Source organism: Corvus cornix, chromosome 6 (genome assembly GCF_000738735.6).
Source record: "Corvus cornix cornix isolate S_Up_H32 chromosome 6, ASM73873v5, whole genome shotgun sequence".
Classification (NCBI taxonomy): Eukaryota; Metazoa; Chordata; class Aves; order Passeriformes; family Corvidae; genus Corvus; species Corvus cornix.
The window spans coordinates 2903313-2924818 of NC_046336.1; the positions used below are offsets into that span (position 1 = coordinate 2903313).

The 21506-nt window shown below is 42.3% G+C and overlaps 1 protein-coding gene across 1 annotated transcript in view; it reads left to right on the forward strand.

The window, feature by feature from the left end:
* ADAM12 (ADAM metallopeptidase domain 12) overlaps positions 1-20722 on the forward strand; it is a 171186-nt gene extending 150464 nt beyond the window's left edge. Inside the window, 9 exon segments of the mRNA XM_019291242.3 lie at positions 6251-6359; positions 6459-6657; positions 9172-9249; positions 11806-11914; positions 12427-12562; positions 13179-13287; positions 13713-13895; positions 18410-18528; positions 19409-20722. Of these exon segments, the coding sequence (XP_019146787.3) occupies positions 6251-6359; positions 6459-6657; positions 9172-9249; positions 11806-11914; positions 12427-12562; positions 13179-13287; positions 13713-13895; positions 18410-18528; positions 19409-19469 (1103 nt within the window). The 3' untranslated portion in view covers positions 19470-20722.
* The last annotated feature ends 784 nt before the right edge of the window (positions 20723-21506 follow it).

Here is a 21506-nt window from a genome sequence, read left to right on the forward strand (position 1 = left end):
ATGTGGAACAAAGCGTGCCTCTGATCCACTCCCCCGAATCCCACGCGCGTCGTAGAGTTGATATGAGCTCATCCAGCCATGGACAATTATAGCCTCCAGTCTTAGTCAGACTGGGAGTTCTAATCCCTGGATACAGAGACATTTTCTCTTGTAGAAAGCAGAAATCTCCTCCTGAACCAGTTTCCCATGCCGTGGAAAGTTACTTGGTCAGGCTGTTTGTGGCTGAGAAGAATTCCTCTAAAGGTCAGGGAGTTGAATTGCAGCAGCTCCTTGCCAGGTCTGTTTCCTAACACAGCAAGTCCTCCAAAGCCCTGGGCTCCCCTAATTCTTTCCTGTCTTCTTTCTTGGGACTATTCAATATGGGGACTGCTGTGTGTGGAGGCTCCAGGGTCCAGGCTGAGGGGGTCTGTTAATGAGAAAGATGTTTTGTTAAGACCAGAGTTCAAACAGACTTCTACTGGAATACCCTTTGGTTTTGTCTTGGGAAGGCCCAAGGATAAGGATTTTAAAAAGGGAGGATGGGACCTGACCAAACCTGAACTGAAAGTCTTAATTCTTGCCACATTTTTGGAAGTAGGAATTAAAAATAATCACAGAACCACAGAATGGTTTGGGTTGGAAGGGACATCAGAGACCATCTCATTCCACCCCCTGCCCTGGGCAGGGACACCATCCACTAGAGCAGGGTGCTCCAAGCCCTGTCCAACTCGCCTTGGACACTTCAAATAATGCCTGTATTCTGGATTTAGAGACTAGGGGTGCGAATATTGACTGCTTTATCACACATCTGGCTGAAATGGGAGCTGGCAGCTGTGGGGTGGAATAGGAAGAGAGCTGCGTGGCTCTCGCAGTTAGAAAAATATCATGGTACAGGTAAAAAAAACCCTACAGATCTTTCCAGCCTTGCTTGCAGCACAAAGAGCGATTTGACATTCTAAGGTGTTGTCTCTGGACTTGGTATCAAAAATATACATTGTAACCTTTTACCAGGTTTTTGTATCTGATTAGAACTGTTTTTCACAACTGCCTGCGTTGGAGTGAAGTTGTTTTGTGGTTTAAAAATAAAAAAAATCTCCCCCTTGAAGAAAAAACAGATCACAGTTCATTTTCATTCTCTCCTTATTTTCTTCTTCCCAGTAGGAGAAAGCCATGCAGAACAAAATACAATAACTTTTCCTAAAATAATATTCGGTATATTGAATTCCTTATTGATGTCTTCCCTTGTACATCTTTCTTTATTCATCAGGTTACAGATGTCCAGAAGCCCAATGATAAATGTCAATCTTCATATTTTTAGATCTATTTAAAGGAAAATGATGAACACTGTCAGAGCTTGTTTACATTAGGCTGAGCAGTAGGAACCTGTTTCCAGAAAAGCACTTATGTTTCCTTGGGGTTGTTTTTGTTGCTCTCAACACAGTGATTCAGATAAAACAGAGGAGTATTTTTTGCTCTGTCTTATCTGCATGGAAGGCTTGGTGGGAAGGAGAAGGGAGGAGCTCCTGGGGACAATCTCTGAAAATAGCCATGAATTCCTCTTAGAGCCCAGGCTGATTCCAGTCTGGTCCCAGAACACACAGAATTCTCCATTCTCTCTCCCACCATAATTCATGTCATTTTTATCCTTGAGGAGCAGGAACTGCTTGTGACCTTTTTTGTTCCATATTGAAAAAAAAAAAAGAAAGGCACTGATCTGACCTATTGATAGCAGTGACTGAAAAATACATCGACAGTGATGCTTCGTGTGGTGTCTGTGACTCCACTGGCATTTTCCAGGAGAAACAGCACTCAGACAGAGCTGCTTAAGGCAGAGTAATCACTGATTACCAAGGAACAGAAGATTCTCAACTTCAGATTTGTGGCTTTTTCTACATTGACAAGAAAATGATTCTTCAGGGAAGTTTGTCAATGTATTTTCCTATGGTTCCCCAAGTGGGAAAAAAGCAATAATTTTGGGGAGCCAATGGCAGGCATTGACTTAATAATTAGAACACATTTAAATGTGTTGCATGGACATGACCATTTATTTAGGCAGGAACATTCTTAACTTAGATGTCAATATTTGTTGCTGTGTAAGAACTTTGCAGGTTTTGCCAGCTACAGCCCTACAGAGACAAAATAAATGGGCTGCCCACCTCAGATATCTGACCAAACCATTGCTGACCTACAGCCCACCTCAGATATATGACCAAACCATTGCTGACTGGGGTTTGAAAAAATGCTAATTGTCCAAGCACTGCAAAGATCTGAATTCAGTGAAATCAAACTATTTGGATCATCACAGATTTATGGCGAGGCCTTTTCTTCTGGAGATGGGAAAGATATTAAATCATATTCTCAGGGGTAGTGACATCATCCTCCTTAAATGCAAAAAAATGCTCAACCCCATCTTGCTCTTGCCCAGACAGAACAGGGATCACCAGGATGGGGAGAGAGGCCAAGGGCAGCTTGTGGAAAGTTTCCTTTGCATCACCAGTGCAGCAAAACAAACTTAATGAGCTGAAACCCAGATCACACGACAGAGAACTGTGATTTTTATGCTTATATTTATTTGCACAGTTATTCGTGGTGCTGGCTGGCACAGCCTGAGCAACAGAACTCCAGCCTGTTACTCAGAGGTTGTTTTTTCCCCTCTCCCCACCCACAGACAGCTGGGAATTGAACTGAAATATCTCCCTTTTCTGCTGTCAGCCTGACAGAGGATGTTTCTCTTGTTCATGGAATCAGCACCATGGTCAGAAATTTCCCTCCTTCCTTTCAGGAGACTGTACTGGTGTTTTCCCATGGCAGCAGGTCTGAAATGACACAGCGTTTCTGTGCCCCACGACATCTCTTTTTTATTATTTTAATTTTTTGCAACTGCATAGGGAAAGAAGTGGGCTCATCAATATACACATTTGGAGAAGAAAACCCCAGCAGTCTCCAGGCTGCCAACTGCAGTGGTGAGCTTTGACCTTCTGCAGCTTCCAATGGCTGATTTAATCCCTTCAATGAGGCTTGGCGTGGAAAGGCTGACAGGACTTTAATTACAGGGTCATGATACCATAATTACCAATAGCAAAGTGAAATAAACTCTGCTCATCCAGCTCAAACCACTTAATAAATACCAGAAATCCTTCACAAATCGTTTTGCCTCTGCGTGCAGAGGTAGAAAATAGAGGAAAACAGGACTTTCTGCTTCAGTTTATGTGGTGCAGTCGTGATAAATGGGTTTCCTCCAGAAACACAACATTACAATTCTCTTCCTTAAGCATCCTCTGAAAACCTCCTTTTAACTTGGTAGCTCCATCTGTTCAGCGTCTTGCACTCTGATATGTTTCCATCCATAAAAAAGTCCAAATATTGTGAGAAGCCAGTGGGGAGAGGGAACAGCCATCTGAATCCCAAGCAACAGCGTGTCTTGGTTGGATACCAAAGGCAGAAATTGAAGCTGGGTTTTGGTTTCCAGGCTGCAGATGATCATTGGGTACCAGGTGTTTTCACACACAGACTGCTCTGAGCCTGGCAGGGGAGTGGTTTTTTGTGCTCCACGAGATCCTTTTTCTTGTCAAGTGTTATTAGCTGGAGTTAAAGCTCAGTGTCTGAGCCCTGCAAGGACGCTGCAGATGTGCTTTCCTTCCTGCGGGCTGCTTTCCATCATCTCTGCAACACTTTTGCATTCAGGAAAAAAAATCAACCACACACAAAACTTTCACCAGGTGAGAGAGGAAGAAAAACGCCTTAAACTCAGTATTCAGTGAGTGCTTTCCCTTTTTAAAACCATTTTTAGAATAAGCCTTTGTTACATCCCTTGCAGTCAGAGCACAGGACATGAGCATTCATTTGGCTTTTGGCAGCTTTGGGAGGGGACACCACTGAGGGGACAGCGTGTCTGGGCTCTGGGCTGCTGTGCCACATCTCCAAGGGAGCATCCAGCCACTGCAGTTCCAGGGCATCTGCTCAGTGAGCTGGGCCACCAGGCTCCTGGCCAAAAACAAGACCCAGAGCAGCTGCATATGACCAGGGCTGCACAAGCTGGTCCTTGCACATGTGGGAGAAAAAGCAGCTTTGGAAAAAGCAGCTTTCCTTGGCCCCTTGCTCACAGCAGGTTTATTCCCTCCCCTCCCCAGCCCTTCTAAAGCTGCTGTGGAATATGCACATGGTAATGTTTGTCTCAAGCTGAACTGGGAATGTGCCCACCCTGGAAAGATGAGGAGGTATCCACATGCTGAAAATGGAAATGTAACTTTTGCTTTTTTTTACACAGCGCCCTGGCTGGATGCTTTTGTTGATTTTTTTGATTATTGCTTGAACTGTAATGAAAAGGAATTGAAAGAATCCTGTGTGAGTCCCTTTTAATAGTTCCAGATTTGAAAAAATATTCTAAACTCAGCAAGCTTGATTGTAATCTTCCAAAGAATTTCAAGCTCTTGTCCTTCTCTCCAGGGAACCTACAGCTCATATTCTGTTCTTTCTGTGCCTTTCTTTCTGAATTTTCCAGTTTCAGCATGTAAAAATGTTAGAAGGAAAAGAGGGTGCCATCTTAAGCCTCTCCAAGTTTTAATATTTTGTCCTTAATAGCATTAGATTGCTGTTCAGCAGTATATAATATTAGTCAAGCTTCTGACTGTGAAATGCAGATAATTAATTGAAGTATTAATCTCTGAGTTTTTAGTGAAAAGATCCACACTGGCTGGAAGTTTTACAATCATATTTGTATGTTCTTCTCCAGGAATCTGACCCCCCTTTTTTTTTTAAAGAAAAAAAAAGAAAGAACGTTTTCCTCTTTGAAGGCTTTCAAATGAAATCTTCAGGCTGGCTTAAATAAATGCTCTGTTTTACCCACAGTTAGAGGCATACACACTTGGAAGTGGCTCAAAACATTTGACAAAATGTAGCATTAGTTGAAATATTCTGTCTCTGGTAAAGATCAGGAACACTGCAGAAATGGGATATTCTCAGCCTTTGGGCTATCACGTCACTTGCTGCCAAGTTCTTTTTGCTTTAGTTTGGCTGATCTATCAAAAGCACAGAAATGCAGCTAGCAGCTCTCTGATCAGTGTTTTAGCCAGAGTATCTCCTCAGCTCCTTTTCTGCTCAAAGCCAGTCTCCCTGTTGGAGCAGTTGGAATGTTGGTAGTGACTCGATGGTGCTATTAATTATTTTCATGGAAAGAAAATACAGAGTTGTAAAGAGCCCTAACTAAGGGCCTCTTAATCTTGCAAGAAGCGGCAATTATTGGCTGGAAATGAAAGTCACGCTTCACTGTAGAACAGAGGGATTAAATTCCAATACACAGACCAATGAATTGTTGCAGCAGTCAAACCAGGGAAGCAGATCCTTCACCTCTTCAACATTCCAGGTGAACGGGTGCATCTTCCCCTAGAAGATATTCTATAATTGGTTATAATCTGATGGGGAAATGGGCAGGAGATTGTGTATAAAACATTAGAAGAGATGTTCTAATAGTACCCTTGAACTTCTGAAGTGCAGGGATGAATAATCTGCCTGCACAAGCTTTTCCAGTCTTCCTCCCACCGGCGAAGTCCCTTTGCCGTTAGGATATGTCTCCATCAGAAAAGACCACACTGGATAAGAACCAGATGCTGCCTGTCCTCCCAGATTCCCACTTCCACCACCATGGTCGAAATGCCCCTCCTTTCGTGTCAGTCTTTCTTCTCAGGAGTGCATTTCCTGAGGATTAAGGTGGGATGGGTTCCTTTCCTCTCCCCAGTGCTTCAGCCTGAGTTAACAGCAACACATTGCCCTTTGCCATGTCAGGTCCTCATACCTTTACACCCAGCTTACAACTGGATTTCTTCTGTTTTCTTGTTCTGAATTGCAGTCAAACAGGCCTTTCTTGAAAGAATTTTCTTTCGGGTCTCACTAGAACCACGTGGACTCCTGCAGAAAGAAGGGAGTTAACTTTCCAGCTGGCCTTTGCTTGTCTCCACCAAAAAAGATTTGGCATTTGCTAAAAGTTTTTGTGTCCTGGGAGGATTGGCAAGAGGGGTATCACCTTGAGAAATCCTGGAAGGGATGGAATTCTGCACTGTTTGTTGCTCAGCACTGCCAAGAGAGACAAACAGCACTGGCAATCCCACACATCCAAACTCTTCCATTAGCATGCGGATCCAGCACCGCTGTTTTGTTGGGCTTCATCAACATGCAGCTCACATCCCCCCTTTCCCCTAAAGCACCAGTGGAGCTCAAAGGAAATTATTAAAAACACCTTGTATGAAATGAAAGTTCTGATTAGGTTTTGTTTCAGGTGCAAAACCCGCTCCTGGGATCTGCTTTGAGAGAGTCAATTCTGCCGGCGATCCTTACGGCAACTGCGGGAAGGACTCCAAGAGCTCCTTTGCCAAATGTGAACCCAGGTAGGGCCTCTCCCTGCAAACACAGCAACAGGTGCTGGGAGAGGGCTTGGAACGTTCCAGATGATTCACCTAATCTTTGGTTGTGTTCATTTCCATCAGGGATGCAAAGTGTGGAAAAATCCAGTGTCAAGGAGGAGCAAACCGACCTGTGATTGGTACCAATGCTGTTTCCATAGAAACCAACATCCCACTCCAGGAGGGTGGCAAGATCCTGTGCCGTGGCACCCACGTGTATTTGGGGGATGATATGCCCGATCCTGGGCTTGTGCTGGCAGGAACCAAGTGTGAAGATGGAAAAGTAAGATTCTGGAATACCCCCAGCCAAGGGGAACATCACTACCCTCATTCTGCCAAGTGTTTTGTACTTCTTTTTTCTTTGGGATTTTTTTGTTCCCCCCACAAAAATAATTGCTTCTCATGCTCAGACTGAGACACATTGTACTCCCTTCTGGCCACTCTTCTGGGTTATAGATTTGCAGATGCAAATGTGAGCAACCTGGTCTGGTGGAAGGTGTCCCTGGACACAGCAGAGGGTTGGAAATACCTTAAAGCCCATCTATTTCCAACCCAAACCATCCTGGGATTCTGTGCACTGCAAGTTGCTTAAGTTTATAAGTGATTTTTTGAAGACAGTCCCAAGTTTCTGCCCATGGAAGCTTGAGGTTTTCTGCAAAATAAGTGCAGCAAAATACATTACAGGCTTATTAGTGAATTTCTGAGTTCGATGTATTCACTTTCCCAGTGTCTCAGGCATTGCAAAATTGTCATTAACTTCACTTTAGGTTTCAAAATGTATTTTATCTTCTGATTATGGCTCTTCCCTTCTTTTTTTCATGCAGGAAAACTTATCTCTGTATGCACTCTTAGAAAACTCTAAACCCATTGATGCTCAGCCACCAAAACTGATTTTTGCAATTGTGTTTTGTGAACTTTGTGAATTATCCACTGTGAGTGCAGCCCAAATTTCACATGGCTGTCTCATTCTAAGTTTTTCTTCTGTGAGAAAAGGAACTGAGAAAGAAGGGAGGCAGCCATGAGTTTACAGGGGGAGGAGGAATGGAAAGCAGCCCAAGAGCTATTGAAATGAAGGAGGTTTCCACACCCTCAGTGGATTGCTTGCAAAAAGGAGGAAAAACGAGTGCTTTGATAATTTGTGGTAAATTCAAGTAAGCCTCTGAATTTCTGAATGCTTTTGAATTATGTTGGATTATCTCACTGCACTGGGAAGGGGTTTGAAATCCATCCCCAGTGAAACCACAGCTCTGCTACAGGAAAACAACCCTTAGAGCATTTCGAAGTCAATCTGGTATAAAATGTCTTTTCAAAGGCAACTCAGTGCTGAGAAAGCACCCCATTATATTTTACTAATGAGTATTTAATCTTTCTAATCTATCTAATCATACACATCCACACTATAGAATACACAGGCTAATACTTCTGAAATTGTATGTTTTACTTTGAGGACATTAGTGCATTTGTATTATGGATTAAGAATATGAATTTAAATATTCTTGGGTTTTCTCAACTGGAGATGCACAATTTGAAATGCAGCCATTTTAATGTGATCAGAATTCTGGGAGCTGCTGCACTGTGAATATTTGAATTGTGAATACTGCTGTAATCAGACCATATTCTCTCCATGCCTGCATGTTGATGCCAATTCACTCTAATTTCCTTTCCATTTTTCCTTCTCCCCAGGGGATAAGTGCCCTGATTAAGCATCCCTGTCGCCTCCTTCAACACTATTCCCAGCTTAATGCTAATTATTGTGACTGACTTTTACTACTACTGAACTGCACTGCAGTTAAACATGAGCAAAAATGTGCAGTGTGGGGCTTTTTGACCTTTTTTGTTGTCAACATAGCATAGGAACAGTTATTCCAGTCCTAATTTCTTCTTTTTTCAGTTTGGAGTAGGGTAACTTGTCATTACTGACATCCTCATCAGTTGTGTGGTTGTTTGATGTTATTATTACTCGGCACTAATCTTGCTTAACCTCAATTTTCAGCTCCATTGGCAGAGTAAAGTTTATCTGCAATGACTGGAAAACAAAAACAAAAATTGAATTTTACTCCCGTGCATATGCTATTTGTTTACTTCCATTCCCTATAAATATTAAATGTTAAATAGGCTTGGTTTGTATATGACACCAAAAGGAAAAATTGTTTAACTTGGAAAAACTTACAAAGCTCTTGGTTTTCCTGGAAAACAATGATGAGCCTATAAAAATCAGTGATCTCACTTCAATATTCACCTACTCTGGGTCCAGTTTCTGTACTGGAATGAAAAATATTTCACTATTTATATAAAGAGAACTCTGATAATTTACACCATAAGCATCTAAAGCTTTCCTTGAGGAATCATCTGCTGCTGTGAAGACACAAAGGCAGACAGAGCAGGGACCTGAAGGAATCCTGCTCAGTGCATTCCTAGTCCTGAAAAAAATGCAAATTACTGGTTTTTTAATTGGCTTAAAAACCTCCCAAACCCCAGGGTCTCCCCACTAGTTCCACTTGAGTGGAACTGTGAAGGTTTGCTTGCACAAGCTCAGCATATCAACCACTATGAACTGTGTGTGGAACCAGGGCTGGCCAGGAGAGAAGAATTCAACTTGCTCAGATTTGGGGTTAAAAGACTTTAAAAGGGCTGAGGAAAAGAAGAACAAGACACCCAATCCTGGTGTCCTTTGTGTCCATGTAATTATGTATATTTGTGTGTTGGGAAATCTTTAACTGCTGCAAGAAGGGATATGATGCCCTGGGAGCCCCAGCAGTTCTGTCCCTATTAAAACTCCTTTTCCCTGATTTTGTAGATCTGCCTGAACCGCCGGTGCCAGAACACCAGTGTTTTTGGGGTTCATAAATGTGCCACCAAGTGCCATGGACGTGGGGTAAGCATCCTAGGAAACCATTCTTTTACAATCACTCCATAACCACTGGACAAGAAATCACTTTATGGAATGGCTTTGGGATCTATAATTGCCTGCAATAGATCAGTCAGAGTCACTGCAATACATTTTTATGATGTATTTCCATTTTCGCTGTCCCTTATAGGAAATGATTTTTATTTGACAAAGAAGTGTTTATCAGGGAGCAATTATCTCGTTCCTAATTGACAGCCTGTGATACAAAGGAATCTTGTAATCCTCAAAGCAATTTGAAGTCTAACCCTCCATCATGAAGAATTCCTATTAAAAATCAAAACTACAGTTTCTCCGTAGATACAAAGAAGTTGAAATTTTTGAATTGAGCGTATGAAGCATTTGGATCGAGAGGGAAATGAGACAGCATTTCCAGAACTATTAAAATAAAGTCAAACCATATTGACGAGTTTTGTGCATGAAAGTGGTGCAGAATGGAAAATGTGATGATATCATTTAATAATATCAGTGTTTTGAAACCCAGTTTATATTATGACAATGTTAATTATGTCAAGCTATGCCTTATTAACCTTGATTTGCTGATGAGCTGTTTGTTTCTGTGAAAAGCTCTGGCAGCCACATTGGAAGAGCCATAGAAATTCACTCTCCTCTCCTGAGGAAGGATTTTAATTTGCTTTAACTTATTTTATCACCCTGAATTTGCAAAACTGAGCAGTGTTGATGGTGCTGCCTCTTATCATTGAGCTGGAATGAGCAGAGCCTTGGACTGGCATTTTTTATGTCTGTACAAACAAGAACCTCCTTGGTGGCAAAATTGACCTCGTGGAATTGTAAATGGGAATTCCTGCAGTGCTTTAATTTAAAAAATAATGCTTAAGAAAGTACATTTTTAATTATCTTGCTGTCTTTGAAAAGTAATTTTTTTTTTTTTTTAATTTTACATGACCACAGCCAGTCTGAGCTCTGTGAATATTTTAGTACTCTGCAGACACAGGCAGCACAGTGTTTCTGAAATCCTGCCAAGCTGACCTGGCCAGAATATTGCATGTTCAGAATAACCCAGACTCCTGTGAACTGATTTGTGTCTTACTGAAAACTCAGTTATTGATCTGTGCTGTGGGTTCTCCATGGTGGTGGCAGATCAGTGATGGTTGGGGCTGGCACAGAATTTAGGAGCTTATTGACAACGAAGCCTAAGCCCAAAAACTTCATTTACAAAGTGATTTGAGCACCTAAATGTGACTGTGCCATCTCTGTGTTCAGTTTGGGGCCCCCCAGGACAAGATATGAAGGGGCTGGAGCGTGTCCAGGGCAGGGAACGGAGCTGGGAAGGGGCTGGAGCCCCAGGAGCGGCTGAGGGAGCTGGGAAAGGGGCTCAGGCTGGAGCAAAGGAGGCTCAGGGGGACCTTGTGGCTCTGCACAAGTCCCTGACAGGAGGGGGCAGCCGGGGGGTCGGGCTCTGCTGGCAGGGAACAGGGACAGGAGGAGAGGGAACGGCCTCAGGCTGGGCCAGGAGAGGCTCAGGGTGGATATCAGGAAAATTCCTGCATGGAAAGGTTTGTCCAGCCCTGGCACAGCTGCCCAGGGCAGGAGTGGAGTCCCCATCCCTGGAGGGATTTAAAATCCATGTGGATGTGGCAGCTGGGGACATGGGTGGCCTTGTCAGTGCTGGGGAATGGTTGAAGATCTTAGAGAGCTTTTCCAACGCGAGCAGTTCTATGATTCCGTGTATTCTGTCGATCCAGCACAAAACTTTAAGCTCTGTATTCACCACACACCAACTACTTGAGGAGTAGCAAAAGGAAATAATGAGCGTTTGGACTGTGAGACCTCCTGAGGGAAAAGCCCTGGATCTCCTGGCTCCTTCCCCTCTGTGCAGCAGGAACAGGCTGTGTTTGGGATGGGCTCCAGTCCTTCAGAGCTCTCTGATCCCTCAGGGGGCACTGGATAGATCAGGCCTTGCAAGCTGTTCTCTAACTCAGATTAAAACCACTACAACACGGAGGACTGTATCTTTACAGACAGTGCAAGTGTGATATCAAAGCTCCCTGAGGGTTTCCTCAGCCCTATCCCAGTTTCACAGGCTTCTCCAGCAACTGGTTCATCTTAGAGCCATGGAGAAATCCGTACTGGGCCCAGTGCAAGCCCTTGATGGAGAGGAGTGCTCGGGCAGCTGACAAAGCTCTACAGCCTCCACAGCACAGAGAGACTCCTGCTGCTGTGAAGGCAGGAGGAGCAGGAGTTAACAGGCAGATAGTGCTGCTGCTGCTGGAAGCAAAGGGAGAAAGACTTAAGAGGTGTCTGATTATCCTCATACTACTGACGTTGCCAGCTGGGGCAACTCCAACGATTACCTGCCAAAGAAATAATGGTTTTTAGGATCCCTCTTACTCCGTGGCGAGTGGCTCTTTGCCACCTTAGTGTGCAAGAGGCAGCTATCAGCACATCTCCTTTCTTCCCTAAGTTTTATTCCTCTCTGATGTGTCACTGTCTGATTAGAAGCCCTTATCAGCCAGGGCTGCTCTCGGATGTTCTTTATGTTAAGCCATTTGTCTCTTTTTGCAGGTCTGCAACAACAAAAAGAACTGTCACTGCGAGGCTGACTGGGCCCCCCCGTTCTGTGACAAGCCAGGCTTTGGTGGCAGCGTGGACAGTGGGCCCATCAGACAGGCAGGTCCGTGGGAATTCAGGCTCCACCTGTTGTTTCCATGATAAAAAGTGGAAAAACAAAGTGGTGTCTTGTAAGCAATGAGCTTTGGCCAACCTCAGAAAGAATTATTTCCACACATTGTTAATTTTACAGGATTTGATTATTCCATGCCGATTTTTCCCCAGAGTGTTGGAGCTTTAGTGACCTCAAAGAGATGTTTCTGATTCATGTTTGAGTCCATGACAGCACAAGCAGTCTCCTCACAAGTACATTTATAAATTAAACCTTGATGGGAAGCAATGTCTGTTTTCATAAGAACAATGCTATTCTAAACCAAAATGGATTCTCTTCTCTGCGTGCCAGATGCTGCAGTGAGTGGCAGTGCTGAATTTATGACATCATGGTTATTTCCATGACAAAGCTTCCCATCATGATTTCACTACTGACAGATCATTTTTTTTAAAAGATAGCAAAGAAACCCTGGTCAGGCACTAGCAAGCTCTTGGAAGGAGTTAACTCCACGTGTTTTGTTGCAGACAATAAGAGTTTGACCATAGGAGTGTTGATAACCATCCTGTGCCTTATCTTTGCTGGATCAATCATGTACCTCAAAAGGAAGACTTTCATGAGGTGGTTGTTTACAAGCAAGAAGACAACAATAGAGAAATTAAGGTATGATCATTTCCCTAATTAAATTCCAATAGATATTATGGAAAGGAAGCAGTAAACACAGCAATTCCTATCACCGTGAACGTGTTAGAAAGAGCCAGACTTGACAAAAATATTAACCAGATATTAACAAAGTGTTTTCCCTGGGTTAGTTTAATTTCATTGATAGGCAGTAAATAATGCAGGTATTGGTTTCAATATATCCCTCTTTCCTTTTGGGATGAAAAATTAAGCAGCAATGGAAGTATTGCTTTTATTTTCATTTGCCTGAAATAGTTTCATTACATTGCGTAGCCTTTTATCTAAACTCAGTTGAGTGAGCTGAAACTTTCCTATTTGAGGTCATTACTGTTTAATGTTAGATTCATTAGAATACTCTCCTGGGTGTTACAAAGCTGCATTTCCACAGATTGCAGAAGCTAATTTAACAGACTACTGGTTTCTAAAAAATCAATATTTATTTGTATTCTTGCAGGAGTGCTAGACAATTTTTACTTTCCTTGTTTAGTATAACCAGGCAGAAAGTCCTTGCAAAATCCCATTCTGAAAAGAGGCTCCTGTTGAAGAAAATGTTATAAAGCAGAAAGTTGTGTTCAACAATTAAACCTTTGTATTGCAGGTCTGTGAGTCCAGCAAGACCTTCCAGTTCATCTGAGCCAAATCATGTTCGTACCACGTCTATTAGTAAAAACCTCATCACAAAGCCACAAAATACAACTGTACAAAAAGTGAGTCCCTAAATAGTTTTTGTAAAAAAACCAGAAAACCACATCATGTATTTTGGATCTCAATTAAGTGATTTATTATAATACAATAATTACATGAACTTAGTATCATGTAGGACTAACAGTAAGTAAAATAGGAGAGGATGTAGGCTTCAAAATACATTTCTGGCTTCCCATTTTAAGACAGGTGGAGATGTCCAGTGCAGAAAATAAATAGTTTTGTCTCTAAGAGAGAAAAGCAAGGGACTAACATGGATTTTAAAGTAGCAGTAGGCCAGGTTTGATGGGGCTTGGAGCAACCTGGTCTAGTGGGAAGTGTCCCTACCCATGGCAGAGGGTTAGAACAAAGTGCTCTTTAAGGTCCCTTCCAACTGTGATTCTGTGCCAGCTCTTGAAATTTATGACTTTGGTTGGATGGTTTTTCCCAGAGAGATGGCCCGAGGCGGCCGCTGCCCTATCAGATCATCGACATCAGCGACCCTGTGAAGACACACGAGGTGCCACCACTAAAAACACCCCAGCGAGTGCTGCCACCCCTTCCCCAGCTGCCAGGCCACCAAGCTGGGCCTGAGAGACCCCTGCCAGCTAATCCTTCACTGAGGTTCTCCCAGGTAACCACTGATTTACTTCTATTTAATATTTACTCTGTGAGTGTCTGGAGAAATTAAGTATTTTCTCATCTTTCATGCTGCCCTTTTCCCACAGTTTTTCCTTTTTACTTTGTGTGAGTTTAGAACTGCGCTGTAGAAAAATTGCTTTGTGGTAAGTGGGGCTGTGACCCTAAAATTTAGGATCCTGAACTCTGTCTTCACCGCTCAAAAGACAACAGAACAAACAACTTAGAGGCAAACACAGGCTCCTCTCTGCAGCTGCCCAACCAGAGGGGAAACTGCATGGTCAGTGGGGTACCAAACACAGAGGGAGAGTTTAGGGAGTCGCATTGCAGATGTCATGTGCAAGAGCAAAAGATTTCTTAGCTTGATGTGCTCGTGCCCTGCCAAGGGCTGCACTCACCACACTGTTTTCCCAGGGTGCAGACCTAAAAAACACTATTTCATGTAGACACAGCTTTCATTGTAATGTTTAAATAGAAATGGTAAATATTTTTTATTTCTTATTTTTGAAAAGATGCATCTCAGGCTGATAGGGTAGATGAAGCTGCCTGTGCAGTTGTCTGTATTAAATAGTGTCTTTTCTTGTCACTGGCTGCTCTCTTTTGGTGGCATTTGTGGAGTGACTGTTTCTAAGCAAAGCACCCAGGCAGGCAGCGATTCCTGCTCTGCAGTTGTGGTGCTGTTCTGGAAATACTACAAGGTTAAAATGAAGTGGATGTTGTCACCACCCGGCTCTCAGCTGCAGGAGCCCTGAGAGCTGCTCTGAGACCCTTTCCTGGTGATGGATGGGAGGATATGGCTCTGAGACAGTGCTGGAGTGCAGGGCTTTGAAAAGGAATTGGAAAAATAGCAGAAACAAACAGGGATGAGAGAGGCTGCCCAGAGAGGTTGCCAGGGTGCCCAGAGAAGCTGTGGCTGCCCCATCCCTGGAAGTGTCCAAGGCCAGGTTGGATGCTTAGAGCAACCTGGGATAGTGGAAGGTGTCCCTGCCAGTTGTGGCAGCAAATGAAGTGTACCTAGATTTAATTTTTTCTAAGTCTGAAAATTGTATCACTCAGGTTAGACCAAATCTACCAAGTGCAGCCAGTTTATTATTTGATTTTTCATCTTCCCCTTTTCCATCTTGCCAGTTGTTTTCCTTTCTGGGGAGTAAGAAACGCTGATTCTTTCTAAAATTAGTTTTGTAGGGAATCTGAAGCAGTACTGATTCCTGCTGCTTGTCTTTAGCTCCCATAGTTTCATTGTCCATTTTCTTGCATTCTCTAACGTTCTGCACAATTCACAGTGGTCAAAGGGAAGGCTTTAAGTGCAAGTGCTTTTCTGTTTCTTAAGCAGAATACAGATGGAGAAAAGGCTTTCCAAGGAAAAGTAACCATTTCTCATTCTGAGGCTGCATCTGCACCTGCCCCAGCCTCACTGCACGTCCCAGCAGCCCAGTGCTCCCCTACAGCTCACGTTCCTAAATCCTTGTGCTTCAAATCCCACCCAAAGTGCCAGGTGGAATACCAGATCTGCAGTACTAACATTTGCAAAGACTGACAGATCTGAAACTGCCAGAAAGCTTTTCAGCTTGGCAGCTCGAATTAATTGTGACCGTTCCTTCATCAAGTGAAATACCACCATTTTCAGTCTCTACATGGAACACAAGTAGGACAAACAGGGCATCAGCTCCAGGAAGCCGAGGATGATAGAGCAAGAATGGATTCTTTCAAAATAATATCATAACCTCAATATTGTCAGAAACAGCTACTTTTTATATCAGAGGGACACAAAAAGCACTGTATGGGAGAAAATCATTCATTCTTAAGTTAAACTTTTTTCCCTCAAAGCTTGGAAGTAATAAATTAGCTGAAGAATAGTTCTGGATAATAAATATAGATACTACTTCATGTATTGCTTCAGCTCTTTCTTGGAAGCACATCCAGCAGCTCAGCAAGAGGAAGGACTTTAAAAATCATTGCCACATTCAGGATGTCACCCAGATGCTCAGTGCTGCAGGATGGTGCTGAGGAGGAGTGTTCACCATAAAACTTCCTTTCTGTTGTGAATAAAATAGTTAAAAAACAAAGACAACATGGAAAACCCCAACCAATCAACCAAACAGAAAATCCTCAGCGAATTAACTGTTGCCAAGTTTAATATTTCATTATCTTTTGAGTGAAAAATAGCTTTTCCTTCGTTCAGATGCCCTTGCAAGGCAAACAGACTTTATTTATGGGCCAGACTCATAGTCAATATAAATCAGCAGAGCCCCATGTGATTCAAGGAAACAGGGCAGGTTTATCCTAACCATGGGTTCAGTCCAGGCATTTGGATTTGATCTCTTCCCCTTGGTTTTGTTACCTTTAACATTCAATTGCTGCCTTTGACACTCTCATCCTCTTATTACCAAGATATATCTAATATTTTACAGCTGATCCTAATTGTAGGAAATAGAACTTTGTGGTTTCACTTTTTCCTCAGTAAAACAGAGCTCAGCTCAACTCCTGCTCCTTCTGCCACAGTTGTCCTGGGAATACCTCTCCTGTGGCACCTCAGCCTGGCTGTAGACACAGAGGGTTTTCAGTTGCTTCTTTAAAAATCAGTGGAAAAAACCTGGAATTTCATGCACCTGATGTCTTTGGAGCTGCTCAGTATGAGAATTATGCTTTTCATTCCACCATTTAAAACAACACTTCTGCAAGCAGAGCCTGAATGCATTAAATGCCAGGTTGTGGATATAAAACTGGACAAAGAAATCCATCCATAAACCCTTTGTGTTGAAGGGCTGAAGCTTTTTAGGGGAAGAATTGGAGAAGGGAGGGAGAGGAAGCAGAGCTCTGGTGGTACCGTGAGCTGTGCCGCAGATTCCCAACACATCAAAGGCCCTGCAAGGCCTCACATGTGTTAGCACACGGAGTTTGGATTCTCCTGTGGCACAGAAAGAATAGAGAAGCCCCTCCTGTAATCAGTCTGAAGAAATAAATCCCATCCCCCAAAGAGCTTTTCCTCTGCTCCTCAGAATGTGTGTGTTCCTGGCGGCATCTCCTTTCCATCAAGTGCTGCTCCGTTTTGCTTCATCTCAGCCACCATTTAGTCTCCATTTCCATTTTGATCAGAATTCCCTCCTTTTTTAATTTTTCTCTTTCATTTACCCTTGCCACATTACACTTTCTGTCAAGACTCTTGGCTGCTTCCTCCTTAAAGATCCTTTAACTCAAGGATGACATTTTGACTGGGAAATGAATGAATAAATAAGTCAGGTGTTGGGGCTGTGTACCCATCAATACCAGTACTTGTTATGAAGAGAGTTAAAGAGAGGGTGGACATTATATGCAACTTTAAAATGCAGTTTGTGGCAAATTTCACCTTATTATACATGAGATTTACTTAAGCTCCCTTATTTTCTTCCTGATCAAAATGCCTGTGGATAATCAATCTGCATTTCCTTCTTGAAAGAGCAAATATTTGCCACAAAAAGTGAAAAAACAAAGCGATGCTCAAAACAAATAATGAAAAGTTGGACTTTATTCAGGAGTAATTCGTGCTCTGATTGCTTGTTTGGATCACATCTTTCAAGGGATCTTTAATCAGATTATGCTTGTAAGGTCTTGTTTCCTTTAACTTTACGAATGATACTTAGGGCAAACGAAAAGTAAGGAATAAAATGCCTTGGGAAAAGCGTGGCTATGCAGCTCCAATAGGAGAAAGATCTGAAGTGAGTTTGGGGATGAATTGGAGAGTTTTTGTGTGCCCTGAGCAAGCCACTTAATGTGTCCCAGCTCTCCATAATGAGGACCACAAACAGCCACGTTCCCCTGTCTGTGGGGCTGCAGGGACCACACAGAGGAGCCATGGGCCAGCCTGACAGCAGATGACTTCTGTTCTTTATTAATGAAGCCTTTAATTCCCCAGAATGAAAGCACAGCAGCGTCTCTGAAAAAGATCCCACAGATGCTCCCAATCCAAACCAGACTGGGGCACTTCGGTTTTGTGGTCAACTGAATTTCCATTTTAAAGTAGTGTTGAGCATCCCCACCTTTCTCTAGAACTACTTCTACAAAGTTATGTATTCAGTCTTTGCTGTTTTCATTTACCACCAATTAAGTATTGAGTCCAGTAGAGATGCACTCTGTACTTACGGAGTAAAGAATCAAAAGACATAAAATCATGAGAATATAGTATTAAATCTTTCTTTTAAAATATAAGTACCCACTTATTAAAAATAAGTTATTTTTTACTCATTTAAACTTATCTGGACATAACTGATTTTAAAATATCTTCAGTTTAGGTTTAGATTAGGTATTGGGAAGAAATTGGGGGGGAGGGGGGGTGAGACCCTGGCACAGTGGAAGGTGTCCCTGCCCATGGCAGGGGTGGCACTGGATGGGCTTTGAGCTCCCTGCCAACCCAACCCAACCCAACCCAACCCAGTCTGTAATTCCATGATTCTGTGAATTTATGTCAGCTGTGGCTGTGTGAATGGCTCAATGTCCATTCTGGACACTAACAGGAGCTTGTGTTTCCAGCAGGAGCCCCCCAAGCCCAGCCCCCCTCGGAAGCCTCTCCCCGCAGACCCCCTGGGCCGAGCGCGCCAGGGCCCCGCCGTGCCCGGACACCCCAAGGCTCTGCCCCACGTCACCCCTGCCAGGTCAGTGCTCATCCCAACACCTGCATTTACAGCACCTCATCAGCCACGTGGCTGAAATGGCTCAAGGAGCTGCTGCAGCAACCACTTCCAGTATAATTTCCATCTCTAATTTTGCTTGTCGCGCCGCTTCTCACTGGGAGTGCACCAGCGCAGTTGCTCTGACTTCCACAGGATATGAGAATTTATGGTACCTGTGAAGGTTTGACTGTAAGCACCTGGCTGCATATTTACAAAAATTAACCAATAGATAATAAATTTTCTCCTCAGAGCCCTCCCAGAATTAGGCTGAGAACAGAGTGCTGTTAAAATCAGCCACCAATAAAAGCAATTTCCTGATGACACATTTCCCAAGGGAACATCAATTTATATCATCTGAAAATGATATCCAGAAGATTCAAAAAACATAGAAATTGTACACTTAAAAAATATAACGTGTTTTTGGAAAAAAAATAATGAGAAAGTGGAGTAACCACACCCAGTGTTAATGGGTTAAGTCAATAATGTTTTCTTACCCACTATTCCTCAGTTTCCTGTGAATAAAGTGAGCTCCAAGGAAGATAAAAGTGGTGTTTTAAACTACAAGATTTCTACCAGTAAAGCACTTTAATGCTCAGAAACATTAAAAATAGAATCAATATATTCTCCTAATATTCCTAGCAAAAAGACTGCCAGAAGAAACTTTGATTAAACTCCTGGCTGTCCATTCTAGTCAGCTATTCTGAAAGCAACAACATTTCAAGCTGACTCCTTCCTACAACTTTTGGAAACCACCTGGAATTCTGCAACATTATTAACATTTTTGATCAGGTTCAAAATTGATGAGCACCAAAAGAAATGGGGAGATCAAATAACAATTTGCTGTTTTCTTTCTTTCCAACAGACCTGCTCCCAAGCATCCACCACAGGTATCCAGGGCCAGCAACACTATGGATGTGAAATGAGTAGAAAAACCTGACACCTTTATTTTAAAAAGTGAAGACAGAAGTTTGCACTATCTTTCAGCTCCAGCTGGAGTTCATTTCTATGACAATACTTAGAATTTTAATGTTTAAAACAGCATTATTTTTAAGAATTCTGAGCTACTGCCTTTGGTGCTGTGCTGTGCTATGGTGCTCTGTATACTTGCTCAGGTACTTGTAAATTATTAATTTATGTTGAATATTTATTACAGTGCAGTGCACTGTAGTAGATATTTTTACCACAGCTGAGTTTTCCTAAAAAGGAAGCCTTTTTTTTGTAATATTTCACTGAACTTGAATAATTCTGCTCTATTGGTCCTATGTAGATGTTTTAGTTTTGATCTATTCTTTAAGGAGTGCTGATACAGATCAATCAAATGTGTAAACAGCTCAATCTCAATGGTTCATAACCAACTTTTGAATAAATATGGCAGGGTAAAAAGCCAAAATCTCTCCTGGAACTCAGTGAAATGCCCGATATCTGCACACAAATGTATTTAACCAAAGGATCACTCTGTGTTTGCAGCTGTACTGTAATCTCAGTTTTCATGTTACTGTTCAAAACCTTCCAGAAGTCTCTGTGCTGAAAGAGGATGTACCCACCTGGGAGAAGTCCTCTCACTGAAGAAGTACTGTATATCACAGAACTGTATTGTTTTGAACCTCATTTTCCTCAAGCACAGCCTGGTTAGTACATATTAATGCAGGTATCAGGCCTCCCTGTGCCATCTCCCTTTTGATGCTTTGGTAATTAAATTCAACCATCTCATTGTTGTCCTGATTAGACTGGCAGTACATTACACCCAGGGCTGGGGGGAAGCCAAGAATGACAAAGAATTACATTTTAAGAATCAACTTTTATATTTTATATTTCCTTTTGCCTCACCGCTCTGCTTATCACCTGTATTTTGCATATTTACTACTGTTTTGTATTTAACTTCTACAGCGTTGCTCTGGGTTTCTTAAATCCCAAATCAAAGTGTGTATTTTAATACATAGACTTGGATTATCCAAAAAAAAAAAAAAAAAAAGGTTCATCTCTGCTATGTGATTACACCTGATCTCTTCTGTGCCTTCTCAGTAGCACTGCTGAACACAGTTGTTTCACCTGTAAAAACAACAGTTGAGTTGAAACAGAGAAGGGACTATCACCTTTAATAAGATGGTTTCCTCATTGCTTGTGGTTTTTGTTTCCTTAAGCAAAAATAAAAGCATTGATAGAAACTTGCATCTCACTTCAGGAAGTGTAACTGTATTTCATTTCCCCAGTTATTCCCCCTCGTAGCAGCACAGCCCTCATGTTTATTGATGAACTGAACAAACCAAAATCAACCCCGGCTTAGCTTGGTGCTGAATAGCAAAGGAAAAGCTTCACAAATGTATTTCAATTCTTAAAGCACCTCCAACAGCAACAGCAGGGCTTTATGTGTGGAGAATCACAACAGAAGGATGCAAACATCCCAGGCTCAGCAATGCTTTTTCTGTACTTTGTGTATTTCTGTATTTAAAACACCAATTTTTTTGTATCTAAAGTAGGGGGGTACCTCCATTTGGATCAGCCACATGATCTCAGTTTGCTTGTTTAAATGCTCCCGTTTCATCAGAATTCTTCTGCAAACTGCTGAAAACTAGAAGAGGGAACTGTAAGTAGAGAAAGAAGGAGATTACATTAAATGACTAATAAGTTTCTGTTATCAGCATCAGAGTTCTGAATTAAACAGGAGCAGCTTAGGTAAGACTTTGCACGTGTATAAACTTAAACATGACCAACCTAGGCAGGCTTAAAAGTACAGAAAATAGAAATATCCTTACAGGGCACCCAGTTGTGTCTCTGTCGCTTCAAGCAGCTACCTCACCAACACCATGTGTCAAATTTCTTAACTATTCCCACTAAAACTTGGAGATTTCTAAATGTTTGGGGAAAAAAATCATAATTCTCTCTCTGAAACTAAGGTAACAACACTCAGCAGTCCTGTAAAAATGAGTACAATTACTTGACACCAAAAAAAAGTTCTTGCT